Raw genomic sequence first — 21,631 nt, 5'->3', positions numbered from 1 at the left:
CAAGTACTTCCCCTGCGGCTTTCTTAAGGTTTTCACTCATCTTCTTCCATTTTTCATGTACATGTTCTTCATTGTCTCCTCTGTTCCATTTGGCCATAAAGCTGTCTTCCAAGTTCTCAGCCTTGCCTTTCTTCTTTAGAGCTTCTAGGTTATATTCCTCCCTCGGTTTACCTCTCCACATTCTCTTCAACTGGACACGTATGTCACCCACCACCAAGTTGTGATCTGAGTCAATATCTGCTCCAGGGTATGCTTTTGCAATTTTTAGCCAGTTTCTGTATATCTTTTATATCATGATGTAGTCAATTTGGTATCTCTATGCAATCTAGGTGCCTATGTATAACGTCTTCTTTTATGATGTTTGAACAAGGTGTTACAATTACAAAAGCTGACCAGTCTTTCACCTTTACATTCCTTGTACCCAGTCCAAAACTACTTACTGACTTGCCATCTCTTCCTTCTCCCACCACAGTATTCCAGTCTCCCATGACAAATATAAATGCACCACGTGTTTCCTTCTCCATAACTTCTTCAGTCTTTTCATAGATCTCTACTTCATCATCTCTGTGTTGACTAGTTGGCGTGTACACTTGGATAGGAACCATGTTCTTTTTTTCAAACCCTTTAACCGAGCTCGATAGCTGCAGTCGCTTAAGTGCAGGCAGTATCCAGTATTCGGGAGATAGTAGGTTCGAACCCCACTGTCGGCAGCCCTGAAAATGGTTTTCCGTGGTTTCCCATTTTCACACCAGGCAAATGCTGGGGCTGTACCTTAATTAAGGCCCCGGCCGCTTCCTTCCCACTCCTAGCCCTTTCCTGTCCCATCGGCGCCATAAGACCTATCTGTGTCGGTGCGACGTAAAGCAAAAAAAAAAAAAAAAAGTAAACCCTTTAGTCTCAACATTATCAACCTGTCAACAATATAATCCACCTTGACAATCTTACATTTTTTTAAATTTTTTTTGCTAGTGGCTTTACGTCGTACTGACACAGATAGGTCTTTTGGCGATGAAATCTTACTTTTCAGCCAGTTTCCTATCAATATACCCACTCCTTTATTTCCATTCTTCTCTCCTCCCGAGTAAAATATATAATTCCCACTTTCCTTCTGTCCACTTCCTAACTTTGCACTTTCCCAATATATCCAATTTATTCTTCATCTCTTGCTTGCATTTTCAAGTTTTTCAGCCTGTATAAGTTAGAAATAATACATAAAAATGTACTTAAATGAGTTGCAGATACGCAGGCCTACTTCAACTGTTATGTTTTAGGCTATATATTCTCTTGAGTGTTTATGGGCACATGTTAATTCATGAACCTCAAGCAAGACTGAGTGGCCTACAAAGTGGTCCTAGGAGTTGGAATACCAGTTGCTATGGGATCGGAGTAGGCATTTCAGATACATTCTGAATCAAGACCCTCCTTGAACTCAGTCCACTCGTGCCCCTAAACCGAGTGGAAATTCTCACTGAAACTCTGTAAGTAAGACTAGCACCCTGCTTCACTGGAATTTTTTATTCACACTCCCAATATCTTCTGCAAATTTCAGACCCATGGGTGAGGAGTTCCACTTTCATTTCACAAGCCAGGAATGTCTTGGAATTCAATGGGTGCAATGAGTATCAGTGGTGTTTCTCGAAGGACAGAAGTAGAACTGATAATGATGATGCTTGTTGTTTAAAGGGGCCTAACATCTAAGGTCATCGGCCCCAGAAGTAGAACTGACTAAATATGTATTAGGGAATAAAAATTTATGTCATCTGATGACCTAGCAAGCATCAATTTTTTGTAAAAGAGATGAAGTCCCTTGTAGTGCATTGGCACTGCCTGAGGCTCCAACTTACCTGCTCAGCAGGCTTCATTACATGCGCTAGCATCTTGGTAGATGTGCACCTGTGAGGTTGCAGGTGTGAATTGTGTCGCGTATGTGGATTTGGCCCTTTTTAAGGCTAGATACCCTTCCTGACGCCAATGCTATCTGCAGGGATGTATCCACTATTGCATGTTTCTGTTGTGGTTGGTAGTGTGGTGTGTTGTCTGAATATCAAGAGGAGAGTGTTTGGGACAGACACAAACACCCAGTCCCTGACCCAGAAGAATTAATCAGATGCAAGATTAAAATCCCCGAGCCGGCCAGGAGGCTGAAGGCCTCAACGCTGACCATTCAGCCAAGGAGCTGGATGTGCTAGTTACCAACTGATGAGCCCAAATTGGCACACTGGGGTGAAAGCTGGTAACCTAGAATGAGTTTGCTGGAAAATTTATATTTTATGATAACCGACCAATTATATTGGAATTATGTATTAGAATTTAAGGGTATTTGAGAGTGTGAGGTAAGATTGTTTATCAGGGAACACCGTAGCATGCAACACAAGCACGTAAAAGAAGGAATAATGTGGATAGATTTGGTGGTTGATGGAAATCAGACTAGGATCATCACACAAGAGACTGGCTGTGTGGTTAGGGTCGCTTAGTTATGAGCTTACATTCTGTAGATGGTGGGTTTGTATCCCATTGTTGGCAGCCATGAAGAGCAGATTAACAAATTTTTTGAAACTGTGAGTAGGCCAACAGCAAGGAGAGGATTGTAGATCCCACACAATCACTGGATGGAATATTTAAAAAATCATCTTAGTATAACAATAATATTTCTGTTGTAAGTTCCAAACAGTGGAGTTACAGAAGGCAGAACAACTCTATGCTATACACCCCTGACATATTAGATTAATGGGTTTTTGTCTAGAAAGCCAAGAATAACAGCTAAAAGGATTCATCACACTTCCTCGTAATCTGTAGGCCTTTGGACTCGAGTTGTAACGCCTAGGGATTTGGTTTGGATTAGATGTCAGTATGAATAAGATGCTCTGCTCCTGGAGCATTTGTATTGCTTTGACATTCCTGAAATATTTTTATGGTAAGAAGACTTTGCTTTTGATTTTCAGAAGAAGAGAAACTCAACTGTTCTAACAATGGCGAAAAGATGACAAACAAGAGTATTATTTCATTATTAGAGCACCGGTTAATGGTTTTCAAACATTTTGGCATTGTTAGGCCAGTTTTAGTCATGGTTGGTAGAGTTTATCTTCTGAGGACGCGGAACAAAACGTTTGCAAAACTTAAGTTTCCCTACAGTTTTCCTCTGCCACATGGCAAAACCCAGGAGATAGCGTGTCGTCTTCTATAGATGTTTCGTTTCTTGCTATAACTAGAATGCTGCACGGATGCAGATATCCATGAAATTAGTGTCTTGGCGGATACAAACTGTATGGTAGCGCGTATAATTTTGCTGATAATTTCTAAATAATGACGTTTATTGATTTTCACTGAGATATACTCTTATTTTTGCTTGCGATTAGGCAACCCTTTAACCCGGCATTACTCGCTAGGTCTTTACGTGCGTCGTTACTCGCTAGTGAGCGGAGCGCTCACCTTTACGTTTAAAGGCTATAATATGCCCATATAAAGTTGGAGGTATTTTTAATATGTCAATTTGAGATAGTTATTTATTTAGGAACACTGCCGAGTGGAATGGCTATGGAGGCAGCTCTACATTTGGGAGACGCGCAAGTTCGATCCCCACCGTTAGCTGTCCTGAGAATATTTTTCTGTCAACGCGTCCAGGCAAATGCCGGGGCAGATTCTATTCATAAACTACAGCCGATTCCTTCCACCTATTTAGCCAACTTCATTCACCATAATTTATTTCATCTTTATTAGCTCCTCAACTAAGGTTGGCATCAGGAAGGGCATCTGGCCGTAAAACAAGCCATTTAAACTGATCTCACAGAATTCAATAAACAAAATTTCCTCTCCTTCCCAAAACTTGCAGACACTCTGAAACACAGTTATGATCAGTTTCGTAAACCTCGTCTGTTTCATTACTTTCAGTTTCGTTGTTCAAGAGCACTTTTTCCTCCGTTTCAGCCAACCACGAAAGTATCTGATTAGTGGATGGCATTGTAAGTTGTATATATCGTCTAACAACAGTCACAGTATAAAGATTTCACATTAAACACAAGCATGAAACAAACCCTGACGTATTACAAGGCGCGAAATGTAAGTAGCACAGTTACTCGCTACTGAGCGCACCGCTACCGTGCCTAATAATGAATTGCGGGTATTTGTTTTCAAAGATAATGAAAGTGACTGGCACATCCCCTTCATAATAATCTGTTCGAAAGGTACAGGGAGTTTCAAAGTTGGAGGTCTTGTAACATTCCAACAAGAAGCAATATAGTACGCTCACCATGCGAGTAGCCGCGGGTTAACAGTGGAATGGGAGAATATATAAAGATCCTGGAGACCATAAAGACATAAATCTGACCGGAGCCTACCTGGCTCCTGCCCGCAATTAATGGAAGGAGGGAACAAAGGTCAATACGTTGGTAGTTGTCACAAGAGAAAATCCCTCATAAACCTGTGACTGTAGGGGTTCTAGTGCTAGGGTCAGGCCTATTGTATTATGTTAACAGATCTATCAGTTTCAATACCTTGGGTGTAGGGTAATGTACTGTAGTTAAATATTTACAATATCCGTAGATAACAAATTGCAGATGCGGTTAACCATTCACGGATGCGGGTGCTTATGAAGGAAGTGCGGATGCGGATACCATTTTGTATATCTGTGCAGAGCTGTAGCGATAACTACTTTATGGCAAAACTTGTAGTGCAGGGAGAAGCTGTGTGAAAAGATTGTTTGGAATTTGTCAGGCCAAAAAAGACTTGGAATTCATGATCATTATGTGAGCTAAAATTACAAATCTTTTTGGAAACTACAGTAATTATTAACGCATGTTTTGATAGTAGTAACATTTGTAATGAGTATGGTTTTGTTTTAGGCTAACTTGGTGCTGTCAGTTAGCGAACAAAAAACAGATACTCTGACAGTTACTAACAAGTTCCAGACGTACGTCTATTATGGCGACTCCCTGTTCCACCTGGGGCAGTACCGCAAGGCTGAAGGCATGTACCGTAAGGCCCTACAGTACAAGAAGTCCCTACTCAAGTCTAAAGGTTCCTCTAAACCATCAGAGAATCCTAAGGAATTGATGCCAGATATAGGTAAGTTTACAAGGATTTAAATAAATAAATAAATAAATAAATAAATAATCCTGTTTCTGTCATGTAAAGTGACTAAAATAGGCAGAATAAGATATTGTCTATGATAATGCTAACTTCGCCACCTGCTCAGGAGATGTAAATGTTGATTCCCATAGGGAACCCATTATATTGGTATTATAAATTTACTCATTCGGGACGAATATTTTAGGTTCCCTATGGGAATCAACATTTACATCATTTGATGGCCAGGCAGGCATCAATTTTTGAAAATGACATAGCTCTCATAGTGCATTGGCACTGCTGGTGGCTTCAAGTAGCCTATGCAGTGGCCTCCACGGTATGCACTAGCCTTGCGTCCCATTATATTGGTATTACCTGCTCAGGAGCCAACAAGAAGTAGGAATCTTTTGTAATTAAACATTTATGTGGTAATTTTGGAAAGATAGGTCACTGCACTATGCGGAGGATTGTAGCACTATCGAGTGTACTCGGTTCCAGCTGAAGTGACAAGGCGTTATAAGCAAAGCAGACAATGATGGTTCTCCAAACTCTACAGTTTTTGGCCAAGAAAACATGACTCTGATGCCACGTCCTCCCCATTTACTCAACCTTGCACCGTAAGATTTCTTCCTATTCTCAAAACTCAAAAATGCAGCTGAAGGCTTTGTCACTTCAGCTGGAACCAAGTACAATCAATAGTGCTACAATCCTCCGCTATGCGGCTCAGAGCTCTACAAGGATGTCTGTCACCGTTTTTGCATCTGCTGCAGGTTACAATTCTTCAAGTCATCCGTCACTCCCCTCCCTTTCCCCTCTCCACAACCACCCCTCTTTAACAACAGATCCCAGCCACTGCATGCCAATGTTTGTTCCAGTGTCAACGGAACATAAGGCTGAGCACATCTGTATCTGATGGGACCGAGGGAAAGGGGAATAAGTACTTTTCACATTTCCCTTCACCCAGTTTGTTTTTCTTTCATCTTTCTTTCTTCCTCTCTATTAGCATACGTATTTATACTATTTTTTTCTTCTCTTGTCTTCTTCATTCAAAACAGAACGAACTTGCAAACACATTTTTGAACAACATATCAATGTTTCCACATTGACATTGAGAAGCCTTTTGTACAAGTTACCTCCCAAAGACAACATTAATCTTTTAAAATCAACACAAGAGGAGTTTCAACAATTGTACTGTGAATTTTAACAAGGACTGAAGCAAGAAGATTTTATGATAGACACTTTACAGCATTTTTTAAAATACATTTTTCATGCATACATGATACTCATATTTTATTTATTCATTCGTAGATTTTAAGATGTTATTGCAATGTTTTTGTTAATTATAATTTGGCTAATCATGACCGAAACAGGTCGAAACAGATACCAAAGAAAATAAAACTAAATTTATCTCTTAAATTGTTAGTCTATCAAGTCTTGTGAGTTGTACCTGTAAATTAAAATTCTTAAGAATTGAAACCAAGGCTTTGTAAGTCAGTACGGAGCCATCATGAAGTTTGTTTGCAAGTCTGTTGCAGCCAGCTTCTCTTTGGGCTGATTGCAGAAACGATGACTAGTTTTAAACCTTAGACAACATCTACCTAATTGAGCACGATCTTCCATTGCATAAACAATGTTCAGCCAGTGTATAACTAGACATTGTTTAAAGTTTCCATATTGGTTTGAAAATGGAGATAGAAGTATCTTTCATGCAACTCTTTGCTTGTCACAACCAAGAAATTCGTTGGTGCACGCGCGGAACACCAGTCAGCTGTTTGTCTTCCTACACATTACTAAACTATGGCTAAGCATGAGCATGACTTGCCCACAGTAAGAATATCACTTTTGGTGGAAATTAAATCTCATAATATTATCGACACTAAAGTGACACGCCACTGTATGGGGAAGTGTAGCTTTGATAATAGCGTTGTAACTGTGAGTGTAAATCTACTCGTAAATATCTTCGACGAAGGGAAGATGAAACAATAGTAAAGTGTAACCAAAGGTGTTGTACGGGGCATATAGATGTAGCTTGCATTCTGGAGATCGTAGGTTCGAAAGGCATCATCGGCAGCCCTGAAGGTTGTTTTCCTAGTTTCCTATTTTTACACTAGGTAAATACTAGGGGTGTTATTATGGCCACGGCTCTTCTTCCCCAGTTCTCCTCTTTAAACAATAATCACCACCATCACCAGCACTTGCCTTTTCCTATATCATAGTTGCCGAAAACTTATCTGAATTAGTGCGACGATTATAGATAAAAACCACATAAACCTGCTTTTTAGTTTTCACTATTATATGTGCTTACTTGGCAGTAAATACAGGGTGTTCCTACAGTATGTTCCCATTACAGACTTCGAGAGCTTGCAGTGTGGACCAAGACGGTTAAGTTTAGAATAGGAATTTGTGTCCGGAAACGTACCGTCTTCCCACCACCCATAAAAAACCACCACAGCACGCATTCAAATCTCCCGCATTTTCTGTGCTACTGACTAGAGTACATACGTCATTGAATGATCACGTGATGCCCCATATCCGTACAGGTTTGTTGAAATTCCATATCATTCAGTTGAGTGTGTGATCCGCAAGGAGACGTGCTGTACCTGCTGTTGTTTCGTTCATACTACAGTACGCTGTACGTACAGTAGTTTATCTGCACCAAAGATTTGGGCAATAGTGGATTGGTCGGAGTGGTCCGATTGCTTGGCCCGCACGTTCACCCGACTTGACACCGCTAGACTACTACCTGTGGGGTTGTATGAAAACTTGATTTACGAGACCTCTGTGGAATCTGAGGAAGATCTACTGGCATGGGTTATGGCTGCGGCGGATGTTGGAGGACCAGGTATTAATGATCGTGTGTACAAGAACATTATACATAGGTACCATCCGTGTCTGTATTGACGTCTGTGGTCGTCACATCGAGCCCCGTCTGTAGTTGGACCCAGACGACAAGCAGCAGAAGTCGGACAGAGAGCCGAAGATGCGGGAGGTGTGAAAGTGTGCTGTGGTGGTTTTTTGCGGGTAGCTGGAAGATGGTACGTTTCTGCACACAAGTTCCTATGCTAAACTTAACCGTCTTAGTCCTCACTGCAAGCCTTCAAAGTCTGTTAAGGGAATTTAATCCCTCCCGGTTGATGTATGTGACAGCCCTCTGACGATCGGGACAAATAATTCTGACATGTATGTAGTCAAAGTAACCTATAATTCCCTAGAAATTACCCCATGTATAAAAAAATATATCGATTGCCAAGAATTGTATTCAAGTTGACAGTTACCGGACTGTCCCATTGTCAGTCTCAAAAACAAGTCTCCTGAAAAGCGAAATCGTATTTTAAAAAATAACTCTCCATACATTTCAAATGGATTGCTGTGATTTCGCAGTGGGCGACCTACAGAGAGGCCGTCGAACTAACCTTTGCTCCCGGAATCGTCTCAACATGATAATACAAATTACATGTTTCATGGTACATAACCTCTGATTGTGATTCACTCCTCTCATTTCTGGTTAAACAGTGCTCTCGGCAGTGTTTAAACATGGCCAGTTGAACATCGGTTTTGGACAGTGTTTAAGTGATAAATAATGTCTCTGCAATGCGGCAGCCATACTTACGCATTGTTTAACCGTAGACATGGTCTAAACACCATTTCTGCAGTCGGCCCTTTAAATCTTCCGCCTTAAAGATTTTCTATTTGGGTACTTAATGTGTTCAAATTCTTCTGTTGTTTCGCAAGCAGTTCTTCCAAGAAAGATTGGAATTGCTATTTTAGAAGTCAGTTCACTTAACTGCTTATTATGACTGCTGTCAGAAGATGAGGTGCACATTAGTAAAGGAGATTGTTTTAATATAAGCAGAAAAAATTCACTCTTACACACACTCTAGTATCTTGTTCATGTAGAATGCAGTATATTAATTCTTCCTGTGATATGTCTTAAATTACTGAACAATTTCTCTGTTGAAATGCTCTTAACTATTTTAGTTAGTACAGAATGAAATCTAGAAGACAGAAGGTTCTTAATACATTTAACTGTTGAAGAGGTAATCAATAGAATACAGTCATACAAAATTGCATTTCCTCTTTATGATGATGTGCATTAGTGCTGTTTACATCCTAAATATTGAACCATTTCCTTATGAAGTTCAGTGAAGCAATAGTGTAATCCTGGAAACTTGGTGCTTTCAGATATGAAAAGATTTCCTTTAAATGTTCTAGGGCAATTATGACCACTGTAGAGAATATTTCTTTAGCTCTTTTTACATTAATCTTCTCAAACTTTGTAGATGCAATGTAATTCCTTGTTAGGAAAGAAACACCTTAATTATTTCTTTTGATTGCTGTTTACAGAGGTGCCAACTATTGTGGATTTCACCTCACTATTATGGAATTACGGTCAAAGGGGAAATTATAATGAAAAGGCTGACATTATGACGAAAAAATAATTTTCTACGGAAAAAAAAGAAAAGAAGGCATAATGTTCAATTCTTTCGAACCTTTCTCCTAAATTGTCCTCGTTCGAATCTTTGTGAGTTGGCAACGATACTTATTTGATTGTGACTTCCTTTTGCCACCCATACGCGTTGTAAAATTTATTGTGAATGAAGGAGCTCAGGCGCTGTTCTTCTCTACTTATAAATCCTTCAGTAATGTTGTATTTGCTGTGTTAAATGTACCTGACAGTTGACAGAAAGATTGAGAAAGAAGTTAGGTCTACATTAAGCACATCTGCACTGGAATACCTTATGGTTCAGGAGACGAAAATGTCATCACAGTGGGAAGGATGCTTCAAGAAAACTACACTGAAAAGCAGCTGCTGTGTGAGAAACAAGCTACAAAGAATGTTTTATCACAGAATTAACAGGCTGTGTGCAAATGTTATTGTGTAATATGATATACTTTCAAATAGATTGCTAGAGGGAAGGGTATGCTTTGGACTTGACTCAAACTTTTTCTTGGGGGCGGAGGGCGATTACCGATAATCCACTTCAAAGGTTGGCACCTCTGTGTTCATACAAGATTTCTAGACACCTTCTGGTTATTTTTTCAAGTTCGTTTCAATTCTACACAGACTGTACAAAAAAATATCAACTTACTAAACGTTACTTAAAGGCTGTTAGTTATTGGTCTGCTGCACACAGCCTGAAGTTGAACCCTACAAAGTCGCAAGTAATCCTTCTTGGCCATCAAAATCAAATGACAAGTATAAGTAAATGTCTGTTGCCAGGAGTAAACCTTCAGGATGTCCCAGTTCCATTTGTATCACAAGTGAAGAATCTCAGCGTTATCGTGGACGAATGCATGACTTGGTCCGCACATGTCTTGCATATCTGCAGTTGAAGAAAATATTACGATGTGTCATCATCTTTCCTAGAACTAGAGTGGTCACGGCTCCATGTTTGTCGTAACCATCATACTTTGTCTCTCCTCCACCGCAGTGGTACATATAAGTTAGGAAATTAGTTTAGAAGGGTTATAGGGAGATACATTCAGGGAAACAGGGTGGCCCAGGGAGCTGTATTAAGATAACAGGGAATTAGAAATAAAGTAGGGGTGATATAAAAATGTTAGTGCTCAACTGTAGAAGTATTGTAAAGAAAGGAATAGAATTAAGTAATTTAATAGATATATACTTACCAGATATCGTAATAGGAGTTGAATCATGGCTGAGAAAAGACATAATAGATGCAGAAATTTTCTCACGGAACTAAAGGGTGTATTTTAGAGATAGGATAGGAATGGCAGGAGGGGGAGTATTCATTCTGGTGAAAGAAGAATTTGTAAGCTACGAATAAGTTAAAGACGACAAACACAAAATTCTAGGGGTAAGTCTCATCTCTAAAGATAATAGGCAGCTTGATTTCTTTGGAGCGTACAGACCAGGAAAGGGTAGTGCAGATGCTGATTCAGAATTATTTTATAAGATAATCAGCTATGTGGGAAACGATAAGGAAAGGAACACGATTGTAGTGGGTGATCTCATTTTACCAAATGTCAGTTGGGAAGGTAATGCGAATGACAGGAAGCATGACCAACAAATGGCAAATAAGTTAATATGGGAAGGGCACCTGATTCAGAAAGTGATGGAACCAACTAGAGGGAAGAATACTCTGGATGTGGTGCTGGTAAAACCAGATGAGCTCTATAGAGAAACCAAAGTAATAGATGGTATTAATGATCATGAAGCTGTTTTTGTGGTAATTAAAAATAAACATGAAAGAAAGGAAGATATTAAAATTAGGACTATTAGGCAGTACTATATGGCTGATAAAACGGGCATGAGGGAGTTTTTAATAAGTAACTATGATTGGTGGAAAAGAGTAAATAAAAATGTAAACTGACTCTGGGATGGGTTTAAAGCAATTGTTGAAGAATGTGAAAATAGGTTTGTACCTTTAAAGGTGGTAAGGAATGGTAAAGATCCACTATATTATAACAGAGAAGTAAAGAGACTAAGAAGGAGGTGCATGTTGGAACAAAATACAGTTAGAAATGGTTATGGAAGTAAGGAGAAATTGAAGGAACTTACTAGGAAATTGAAACTAGCAAAGAAGTCAGCTAAGGATAACATGATGGCAAGCATAATTGGTGGTCATACAAATTTTAGTGAAAAATGGAAGGATATGTATAGGTACTTTAAGGCAGAAACAGGTTCAAAGAAGGACATTCCAGGAATAATTAATGAACAAGGGGAGCGTGTATGCGAGGATCTTCAAATGGAAGAAGTATTCAGTCAGCAGTATGTAAAGATTGTTGGTTACAAGGATAATGTCCAGATAGGGGAGGTGAGTAATACTAAAGAAGTATTAAAATTTATCTATGATAACAATGATATTTACAGTAAGATACAAAAGTTGAAAACTAGAAAAGCAGCGGGAATTGATAAGTTTTCAGGCGATATACTAAAGGCAATGGGTTGGGATATAGTACCATATCTGAAATATTTGATTATTGTTTGGTTGAAGGAGCTATACCAAATGAATGGAGAGTTACTATAATAGCCCCTGTGTATAAAGGAAAGGGTGACAGACATAAAACTGAAAATTACAGGTCAGTCAGTTGGACATGCATTGCATGTAAGCTTTGGGAAACATTCTTTCTAATTATATTAGACATGTTTGCAAAATTAATAACTGGTTTGATAGAAGGCAGTTTGGGTTTAGGAAAGGTTATTCCACTGAAGCCCAGCTTGTAGGATTTCAGCAAGATATAGCAGATATCCTGAATTCAGGAGGCCAAATGGACTGTATTGCGATTGACCTATGTAAGGCATTTGATACGGTAGATCATGGAAGACTACTGGCAAAAATGAGTGCAATTGGACTAGACAAAAGAGTGACTGAATGGGTGGCTGTATTTCTAGAAAATAGAACTCGGAGAATTAGAGTAGACGAAGCTTTTTCTGACCCTGTAATAATTAAGAGGGGAATTCCTCAAGGCAGTATTATTGGACCTTTATGTTTTCTTATATATATCAATGATATGTGTAAAAAAGTGGAATTAGAGATAAGGCTGTTTGCAGATGATGTTATTTTGTACAGAGTAATAAATAAGTTACAAGATTGTGAGCGGCTGCAGGGTGACTTCGATAGTGTTGTGAGATGGACGGTGGGCAATGGTATGATGATAAACGGAGTTAAAAGTCAGGTTGTGAGTTTCACAAATAGGAAAAGTCCTCTCAGTTTTAATTACTGCTTTGATGGGGTAAAAGTTCCCCTTGGGGATCATTGTAAATACCTATGTATTAATATAAGGAAAGATCTTTATTGGGGTAGTCACATAAATATGATTGTAAATAAAGGATACAGATCTCTGCACATGGTTATGAGGGTATTTAGGGGTTGTAGTAAGGATGTAAAAGAGAGAGCATATTTGTCTCTGGTGAGACCCCAACTAGAGTATGGTTCCAGTGTATGGGACCCTCACCAGGATTACTTGATTCAGGAACTGGAAAAAATCCAAAGAAAAGCAGCTCGATTTGTTCTGGGCGATTCCCGAGAAAAGAGTAGCGTTACAAAAATTTTGCAATGTTTGGGCTGGGATGACTTGGAAGAAAGGAGATGAGCTGCTTTACTATGTGGTATGTTACAAGTAACTATTGTCATTTTGGTTCCGTATTGAAGATGACGTAAATCACAGATATTATAATAATTATTTATAGATCCACTTGTTCAATACAGCTGTCAGTGGAGAGATGGCATGAGAGGACATCAGTAGACGAATAAGTTTGAGTGGTTTCTTTAAAATTAAGAAAGATCACAATATGAAGATAAAGTTGGGATTCAAGAAGACAAATTAGGGCAAATATTCGTTTTTAGGAAGGGGAGTTAGGGATTGGAATAACTTACCAAGGGAGACGTTCAATAAATTTCCAATTTCTTTGCAATCATTTAAGAAAAGGCTAGTTAAACAAAAGATAGGGAATCTGCCACCTGGGCGACTGCCCTAAATGCAGATCAGAAGTGATTGATTGATTGATTGATTGATTGATTGATTGATTGATTGATTGATTGATTGAGAGTTCTTTCTACATCTTCGCCATCCTACCTTTCTTCGCGTTTCCATTACTTTTACATAAAATTAGCTTCATGGTCCGTATTGCACTTCAATAGATTCACAACTAAGAAGTATTTATTTTCCACCTAGTCGATACAGTGATTGCCTAAGGGAATTTAATGGTTAAAAGTGGTACATGTTTCGTATATTATCAACATCTTCAGCCACATAACACTTCTCTAATGTAAACAGATTGTGGTGGAAACGTATAAGTAAAGTCCCTAAGCTATTAACAAGAACTACGTTTTCCAGTTCAAATGCGGAACCTCAAAACGTCGTCGATTGAGCGAAGCGTATTAAAGCACTACGGGCAACTATCTATGTGCAGAATTATTTGATTAAGCACAAAGAGTTTTATGAAGAGAACTATTTTAATAACTATGTGTGAATTTTAATTTGAGCTTACCATATTGTCACAACAGTTATAGGAAATCTGATCGCATATGGTTTTAATAATTTGGTACAACAGACTTGTTGAGAAATGAAAAACACTTTATCTGTTTAAATATATATTCATTTTAATTGTATTATTATAAGATCTTAACTTGTGATAAGGTTAATGTTGATAATATTTATATGGTTGCCAATTTTCCAATGCCTCTTTTCAGCTGATGATGACGCAGTATAGCACCGAAACTGGTTCTGAATAAACGTAATATGTTGTAATTTACATCTACACAACACGTTGTATAGTATTGAATAAGGTGGACGCTAAAACTTTTTCAAAGCTTTGTAATCTCAGTTCATTACGGATAAAAATGAAGTATATTACTTTAAATATTTTAAAATTGCAATAGTGCCGAAAGGTACAAGGTTTGATGTACTAGGTATGCACCAAGCAAGAGGCTGTGTGTTTTAGGTTACGTAGCTATCAGCTTGCGTTTGGGAGATAGTGGGTTCGAACCACACTGTCAGCAGCCTGGAAGACGGTTTTCCACGTTTTCTCATTTTCACACTAGGTAAATGCTGGGGTTGTACCTTAATTAAGGCCTCTGTCACTTCCTTCCCTCATCTAGCCATTTCCTATCCCATCATTGCTGTAAGGCTTATGCATATTGGTGTGACATAAAGAAAATTGTACGAAATGAAATGAAATGAAATGTCGTGTAGCTTCTGGAGAGGCCTGGTGCAAGTCTTTTGATTTGACACCCGTAGGCGACCTGCGCGTCGTGATGAGGGTGAAATGATGATGATGAACTTCGACACATACACCCAGTCCCCGTGCCAGGGGAATCACAATTAAATTAGAATCTAGCGGGTTCCACCTTTTCAATACAAAATACAATGTTGTTGGATGGTATTTACAACATTATTTATTACAGAACATGTTTCGGTGTTCAATTTTTGACACCATCATCAGCTGCTCAGAAAGTGCGAAAAAACTTGGCAGTCTAAACATTAAACAACATATTGTCATACGTAACTCCTTAATATACATATATACAAACAATAGAATATTGCACTAGTTAAATCCTAAATCCTAAAACATCTACAGTAAATTATGCTATATTAAAACTCTAATATGTAACAAGAGAATTCTTGTAAGTCATAAATATAAAATTTCTCGTCTGTTTGATGAGTTGTCTTCACATTCCTTAATGTCTGTGATTTTGTACTATCGTACTATCGAATTCAAATGTAAACTTAAGCTTGAGGATTTAAAATTGTATGCAGTCCATTTGATGTTAAAATGTTCATTTCATGTATATAATAACCACTTAGGTGGATTAAAAGCTCGTTATATGCAATATGATTGTAAAAATTGTTAAAATTTAAGAAGACGGCCCAGTTCTGCTATCTTCACCATTCTGCTGCCGTCGCTGCTGCTGCTACTATCACCGGCGTGTGATTTATGTTGATCAAACTATTCCACCTGCTTGCCCGGCATATTGCGTACTGAACTTGACTTTGTGCATATCCCTCCCCTTTTCTACCCATCTTAAGTCATACTTCTATTATGTTCTCGCCCTCTCTACCTTGCTGCCTATAAAGGTGCGGCTTGCGCTGAGCGAATCAGTCAGCTTTCGAGCGATGGACTTGTGTGGAGGGAGACCACATTTTCGTATGGCTGGCCTGTACGATTTTGCTATTTTTCCGACCATTTTGAATAGCGCACTTTGCAACACTGAACTGGGTGAGCAAGTATTATATTGGTTATGTTATAAAATTCAAATTTTGAACTGCTTAACATTTATGCCCTTCTGGCGTGGTGTGATTAACAAAATTCTATGCTGCTGATGTTGTTGCTGGTGGGCTCACCAGAAGTGAGTTCCCCCTTTTTATAGTATGAACTGGTTTTCTTCGCTTGTGTGCAGTATGATAGATTCTCCATGTGGACATTTTCTTGAGGACAGACAAATGTGAATGTTTCTTCAGGGGAACTAATGCACTTCTTCTTTGGTGCTATTTGAAAAGTTTTTGAAACCAAAGAGGCAGACTCCTTCCGTCCCTTTTCCCGCTCGTCCTTTACCTATATATATTTTTTGTGGGTAATCGATCGATAAAATATTCCTATGTCATTGTCAGTTTTTATCTACAACCCTGGAGGTTGTATTTGTAAAGTGGCCTTGAGGTGTTACCTTTAAATGTGTGAAGCTGTAAGCATTTTAAGCTTAAATGTTATGGTTACCAAATTGTCGTTTAAAAAAAAAAAAAAAAAAAAAGAAGTATGAATAGACAAGAGATTTGGATGAGGAGAACTGTATTATTTCGTTAACCTTGAATAAATCATCTGTTCAACATTTTAGTCAATATCCTTAGAGATTAATTTTCTTACCAGTGTTTTTCGTGTTAGATAAATATTAAGCTATTCAGCATCAAACTTTACAATCCTTTCAAGTGTTTCAAAAGTTAAAAACATTTTACAAAAGAATTTTATTTGGTGTAAGAATTGTTGAATCATTATTGCACATAAATATATTTTGTTGTTTCTTTGTCTTTTGTAATGGCGAGTCTATTCTTTTTCCTATGTCTCCCCTTTTGTTTAAATTGGTACCCACCACGGAACACCTCCTGGAATAATCCCAGTTTTTGCTCCCTGCATACTCTGCTATATAACTATTATGATGAGTGGTTTGTTTTCTAATAATGAGTTTGGAGTGGACAAGCTAGTGTATAAGCTATTATAAGGTGGAGTTTGCAAAATCTTTACACCTCTATTATGTGTTTGAAATTTGTTGTGTGGTGAGTTTATTGTTTGGCTTTGTGTACCTTTGCCTTCCCCTTGATCTCCGACCACTGCCTTCCCCTTGTTCTCTGACCACTTCGGAAAAACTGGATGTGTTGGTTGTTTGGAAAGATAGTCTGCCTTACGTGATCCCATTGTATTTGAAGTGTAACTCTCTGCACGTCTACTACATGTTACAATTCTGCAGTGGCACTTGCCAGTCACTCAATCTTATATTATTATTGACATACGTTAAATTATGCCTAATGTCGAATTACCGTAATCATTCCACCTCACCAATATATATAAATAGCATATCACCACCACAGACTGTTTAATAATGCTTTAATTTTGTGGCTATTGAGAGGGTTTTTTGTTGTTGTCTGTGTTCTTGTGACATATTGAGCTTTGGTTAATTTGTTGTTTATTCTATTATGCATGTTTACTTTTCGTTAAGGTTGTATGTTATAATTTCACCTCAGTCTACAATTTTTTATTTCATGCTCTACTTCGATTTTCTTTGCGAGTGGCGGGTCAGGTAACATGCTTTCCGTTTTCTCAAAGGATATATTGATTCCAATATTTTGTGCTATTTCCTGTAGTGATTTAATTTGTTGTAGCATTTCCTGAACATTGTTAGATAGGAGAGCAAGGTCGTCAGCAAATCCCAGATAATTTAAGGTTTTGTTGTCTTTTGATTTCCCAATTGTGATGTTTTTTGGGTTATCCTTATACCATTCCCTCGTTATATATTCCAAAGTAGTGATGGGACATTCGATTCATTTTACTGAATCGATTAATTTGATTCCGTTCACGTTACTGAATCGATACAGTGATCCGATTCACGGCTCATTGGTCACCGCTCCTACTGCATCTGTGTAGTATGTGCTGGTAAGACAGCAGCAACAGCATTCAGTGTTCGCAGCTGCCATCTGGTCTTCATACTATGAACTCCTTTCTTAGAAAAAATGCTAGTTACTCTAATACATCGAAGGTTTCCGGTGACGCAGGGTGGGAAAGGTTAGGATTAGGAAGGTAGCAGCCATGGCCTGAATTAAGGTACAGTCCCAGCATTTCCTGGTGTGAAAATGGGGAAACTACGGAAAACCCTTTAACGGCTGCCGACGGTGGGATTCGAACCCACCATCCCCCGAATGCATAGCCACGCGATATTAACCACACGACAACTCGCTCAGTCATTTTTGAAAATATGTAATTTTCTATCAGCTGAGGATTTTTTTAAATCGTCATGTTTTGTATAGGCTACCCGAGATGTATAGTATTTTTTTAAATAGCCCGCTGGTTTTCTGATTCAACATACTGTTATTGCGTCTGTCCACATATGATTGAAGTCTTGTGCAACGATGTGAAATATGAACTGAGAAAATACTGAGCCGTTCTTCCCAATATAAAACAGGTACTTTTGAGTGGTCATGAGCATGACTCATAGTCTTAGGGCAGGCTAGAGTCGAGTTTAATTGTCAAATGTCAACTAAGTTATAATACTAAGATTCATTAAACTAATAAATAGTATAACCTAATAGCCTACCTACTTACTAGCTACTTCAGAATTATGTTGTGACTACCTTTTTAACACTGCAAATAAATCCATCTATTATTTAAACCTCCCTGTAAGAAGAGGACAGTGAATGCAAATGGGTATTATTTTCAAATGAGCTGAGCTCGAGAGTCCATTATAGCATACGATTCTTTCAGTGTAGCATGGCTCACTGTATGTCTCGCTGCAGTGAGCCGATAAGGAGCCGTGCGTTATCTTGTGTTTCACTGAGCCGGCTCGTTCACGATTCTTTCCGTGTGCCATGATTCACTGTTTCGCTGCAGCGGAAGCTCGGCTCTCTGCGTGTCCAGTGAGCCGATAAGGAGCCGTGTGTATCATGTGTCTCACTGAGCCGCGCTCGTTCACAATTCTTTCGATGTGCCATGATTCACTGTCTCGCTGCAGCGGAAGCTCGGCTCCCCGTCAACGTCCAGTGAGTGCGCCACTCAGCACTGTCCGCTGGGAGTAAGCTGAATCGTGTGCCGTGAGCTCGCCGTTCCTGTGAATCGATTCACTCGGACACTTGAATGAATCGATACACTGCTTCGAATCATGCATTCAGTAGCCAACACTATTCCAAAGCACAGTTGAATAGCAGTGGTGACAAACAATCTCCCTGTCTGAAACCTGTTTTTATGAGGAATGGCTTGGAAAATTTCCCTCTGAACTTGACTTTTGATTGTGTTTTGGTTAAGGTGAGTTCAATCAGTTTGATTAGTTTCAGGTGCAGTCCAAAATTTCATAATATTTTCAATATTGAAGATCTATGAATACAGTCAAATGCCTTCTTAAAGTCTACAAACGTTATTGTGAGAGGTTTGTTTTGTTTTCTGTAACATGCCATAACTAATTTAAACGTGATGATTTTTTCTGCACAATTTTCTCCAAGGTCTGAAGCCTCCTTGGTATTCACCTAATTCTTGCTCTACCGGGCGAGTCGGCCATGCGCGTAGAGGCGCGCGGCTGTGAGCTTGCATCCGGGAGATAGTAGGTTCGAATCCCACTATCGGCAGCCCTGAAGATGGTTTTCCGTGGTTTCCCATTTTCACACCAGGCAAATGCCGGGGCTGTACCTTAATTAAGGCCACGGCCGCTTCCTTCCAATTCCTAGGCCTTTCCTATCCCATCGTCGCCATAAGACCTATCTGTGTCGGTGCGACGTAAAGCCCCTAGCAAAAAAAAAAAAAAAAAAAATAATTCTTGCTCTAATTGTTCTTTAATTCTGCCATACAGGATTCTAGCAAATATTTTGTATGTACAGTCCAAGAAAGATATACCTCTGTAGTTACCTGGATTGCTCTCATCTTTTTTGTGAAGCGGGTGGATGATAGCTGTTGTCCAGTGTTCGGGAAAATGTTCTGTTGTCCATATTTTCGATAGAGTCATGTGTAGGGAGATTCAAACTATGTCACTGGCATATTTCTGCAAAAACATAATATTCTCTGCATGCCTTGTAGTTTTTCATCTCCTCGACTGCTGTTTACACCTCTTGGAATGTTGGGGGAATCACGTATTCAGGTTTGGTTTTTGCTGTGGTGTCTGTGTTAATTTTTAAAAGTTCTTCGGGTTCTTCACTGTTCAAAAGTTTATTGAATGCTTTTGCCATAATTTCGGCGTTTTCCTTATTACTGTATGCCATTTTTCCATATTCACTTTTCAACATTAATGTAGGGGGGTTGAATTTCTTTAGTTGTCTACCAAAGATTCTATAGTAATCTCTGGAATTGGTTTTATGGTGGTATGGTAGTTTTCTTCTGTTGAGGTAAAATGGAAATGGCGTATGGCTTTTAGTGCTGGGAGTGTCGGAGTACAAGTTCGGCTCGCCAGGTGCAGGTCTTTTGATTTGACACACGTAGGCGACCTGCGCGTCATGATGAGGATGAAATGATGATGAAGACTACACATACACCCAGCCCCCATGTCAGTGAAATTAACCAATTATGGTTAGAATTCCCGCCCATGCCAGGAATCGAACCCCGGACTCCTGTGACCAAAGGCCAGCACGCTAACCATTTAGCCATGGAGTCGGACTTCTGTTGAGGAGATTATATCTTTCTGAAATTGTCTCTTAATTTTTTTAATAGTTTGGGTGAATTTTTTCCTAATATTTTAGAGGTGGCATTTTCTTTTGTTTTATGAGTTTGAAATTTTAACCATGCCTGGTGTCTTTCTTCACAACATTTGTCACATTCTGGTGTCCACCAAGCATGTCTTTTCTGTGGATTTAAGGGGGCTAAATTTTCAGCCTGTTGTTTGAGAATTGGTATAAGTTCTTCTAAATCATCTGTTGTTAATTTTATGGTCCATGTGACTTCTTGATGTTTGTCATTTCTGATTAATTAATAGAGCAAACGCCTGAAAAGCCTTACATCTGATCTGTTTTTTGACATGTTCTATTGGTGGAAAAATATCTAATTCCCTCCCTGGGAACTTAGAATTTCCAATTGGTGTGTATCGTAATTCCTTTTCCTCTTCGCGTACTTTCCTCACGACCGGTTTAGATAACCTATATCGCTCCAGAAAGTGCATTTCTGTTAGTTCAGTATGTAATTTCTTCTCTGTGAAACTTCCTGTCTCTCAACATTTTGAGGGTAATCTATAGAGCACCTGAGCACCAGTCCGCGTCCTTAGCATAACGGTTAGTGTTATTAGCTGCCGTCCTCGGGAGCCCGGGTTTGATTCCCGGTACTGCCGGAAATTTAAGAATGGCAGGAGGTCTGGTATGTGGTTGGAATGGTACATGCAGCTCACCTCCATTGGGGGTATGCCTGAAAAGAGTTGCACTACCTTGGGATGAGGACACAAGTTTATGTTTTTACCTGAGCACCAAACACAAAATCTCTTCCAGCCATTTTTGTTTTTACACTACATTACGCAGCTTATTGGGACGGGAGTGCTACGTTAAATTAACAGAGTTTAAAGGCGCGTTAACGTTAACGAAGGTTGATGAAACGGCCATTCTGTTAACTATCTCATTAAAGCAGTTTAACGTGATATTAAATCCTTAAGAGTTTGATGAAACTGGCACTTAGGGTAAGAGAAGGCCTATTGGCCTTAACTGTGCCAATGAAGACATTTGTCTATTTACCACTGTCTTTTCAAGGAAAAGGTTTCAATCATTGTTCGAAAGCTAAAAATACGGTAAAGGTCTGCTTTGGTCTTCTGGATGACATATTTTTGGCTTTATTGCTTTTTCTTCTGATAATGTTTGTATTAGTTTTATGACTGTCAGTAGGGTACCCAATCTCAGTGTTGCAAACCACAAGCCTTGTTTAGTTACAGACAACGTTAGGGCG

The 21,631-nt window shown here is 39.0% G+C and overlaps 1 protein-coding gene across 1 annotated transcript in view; it reads left to right on the top strand.

Moving 5' to 3' along the window:
* APC7 (anaphase-promoting complex subunit 7) overlaps positions 1 to 21,631 on the top strand; it is a 197,469-nt gene that overhangs the window by 11,728 nt on the left and 164,110 nt on the right. Inside the window, exon 2 of the mRNA XM_067154711.2 lies at positions 4,839 to 5,061. Within this exon, the coding sequence (XP_067010812.1) occupies positions 4,839 to 5,061 (223 nt within the window). The remainder of the gene's footprint in view (positions 1 to 4,838; positions 5,062 to 21,631) is intronic.

This window comes from Anabrus simplex, chromosome 1, assembly GCF_040414725.1.
Source record: "Anabrus simplex isolate iqAnaSimp1 chromosome 1, ASM4041472v1, whole genome shotgun sequence".
Lineage (NCBI taxonomy): Eukaryota > Metazoa > Arthropoda > Insecta > Orthoptera > Tettigoniidae > Anabrus > Anabrus simplex.
The sequence above is the reverse complement of the archived record's forward strand: the minus strand, read 5'-3'. Positions and strand labels throughout refer to the sequence as shown.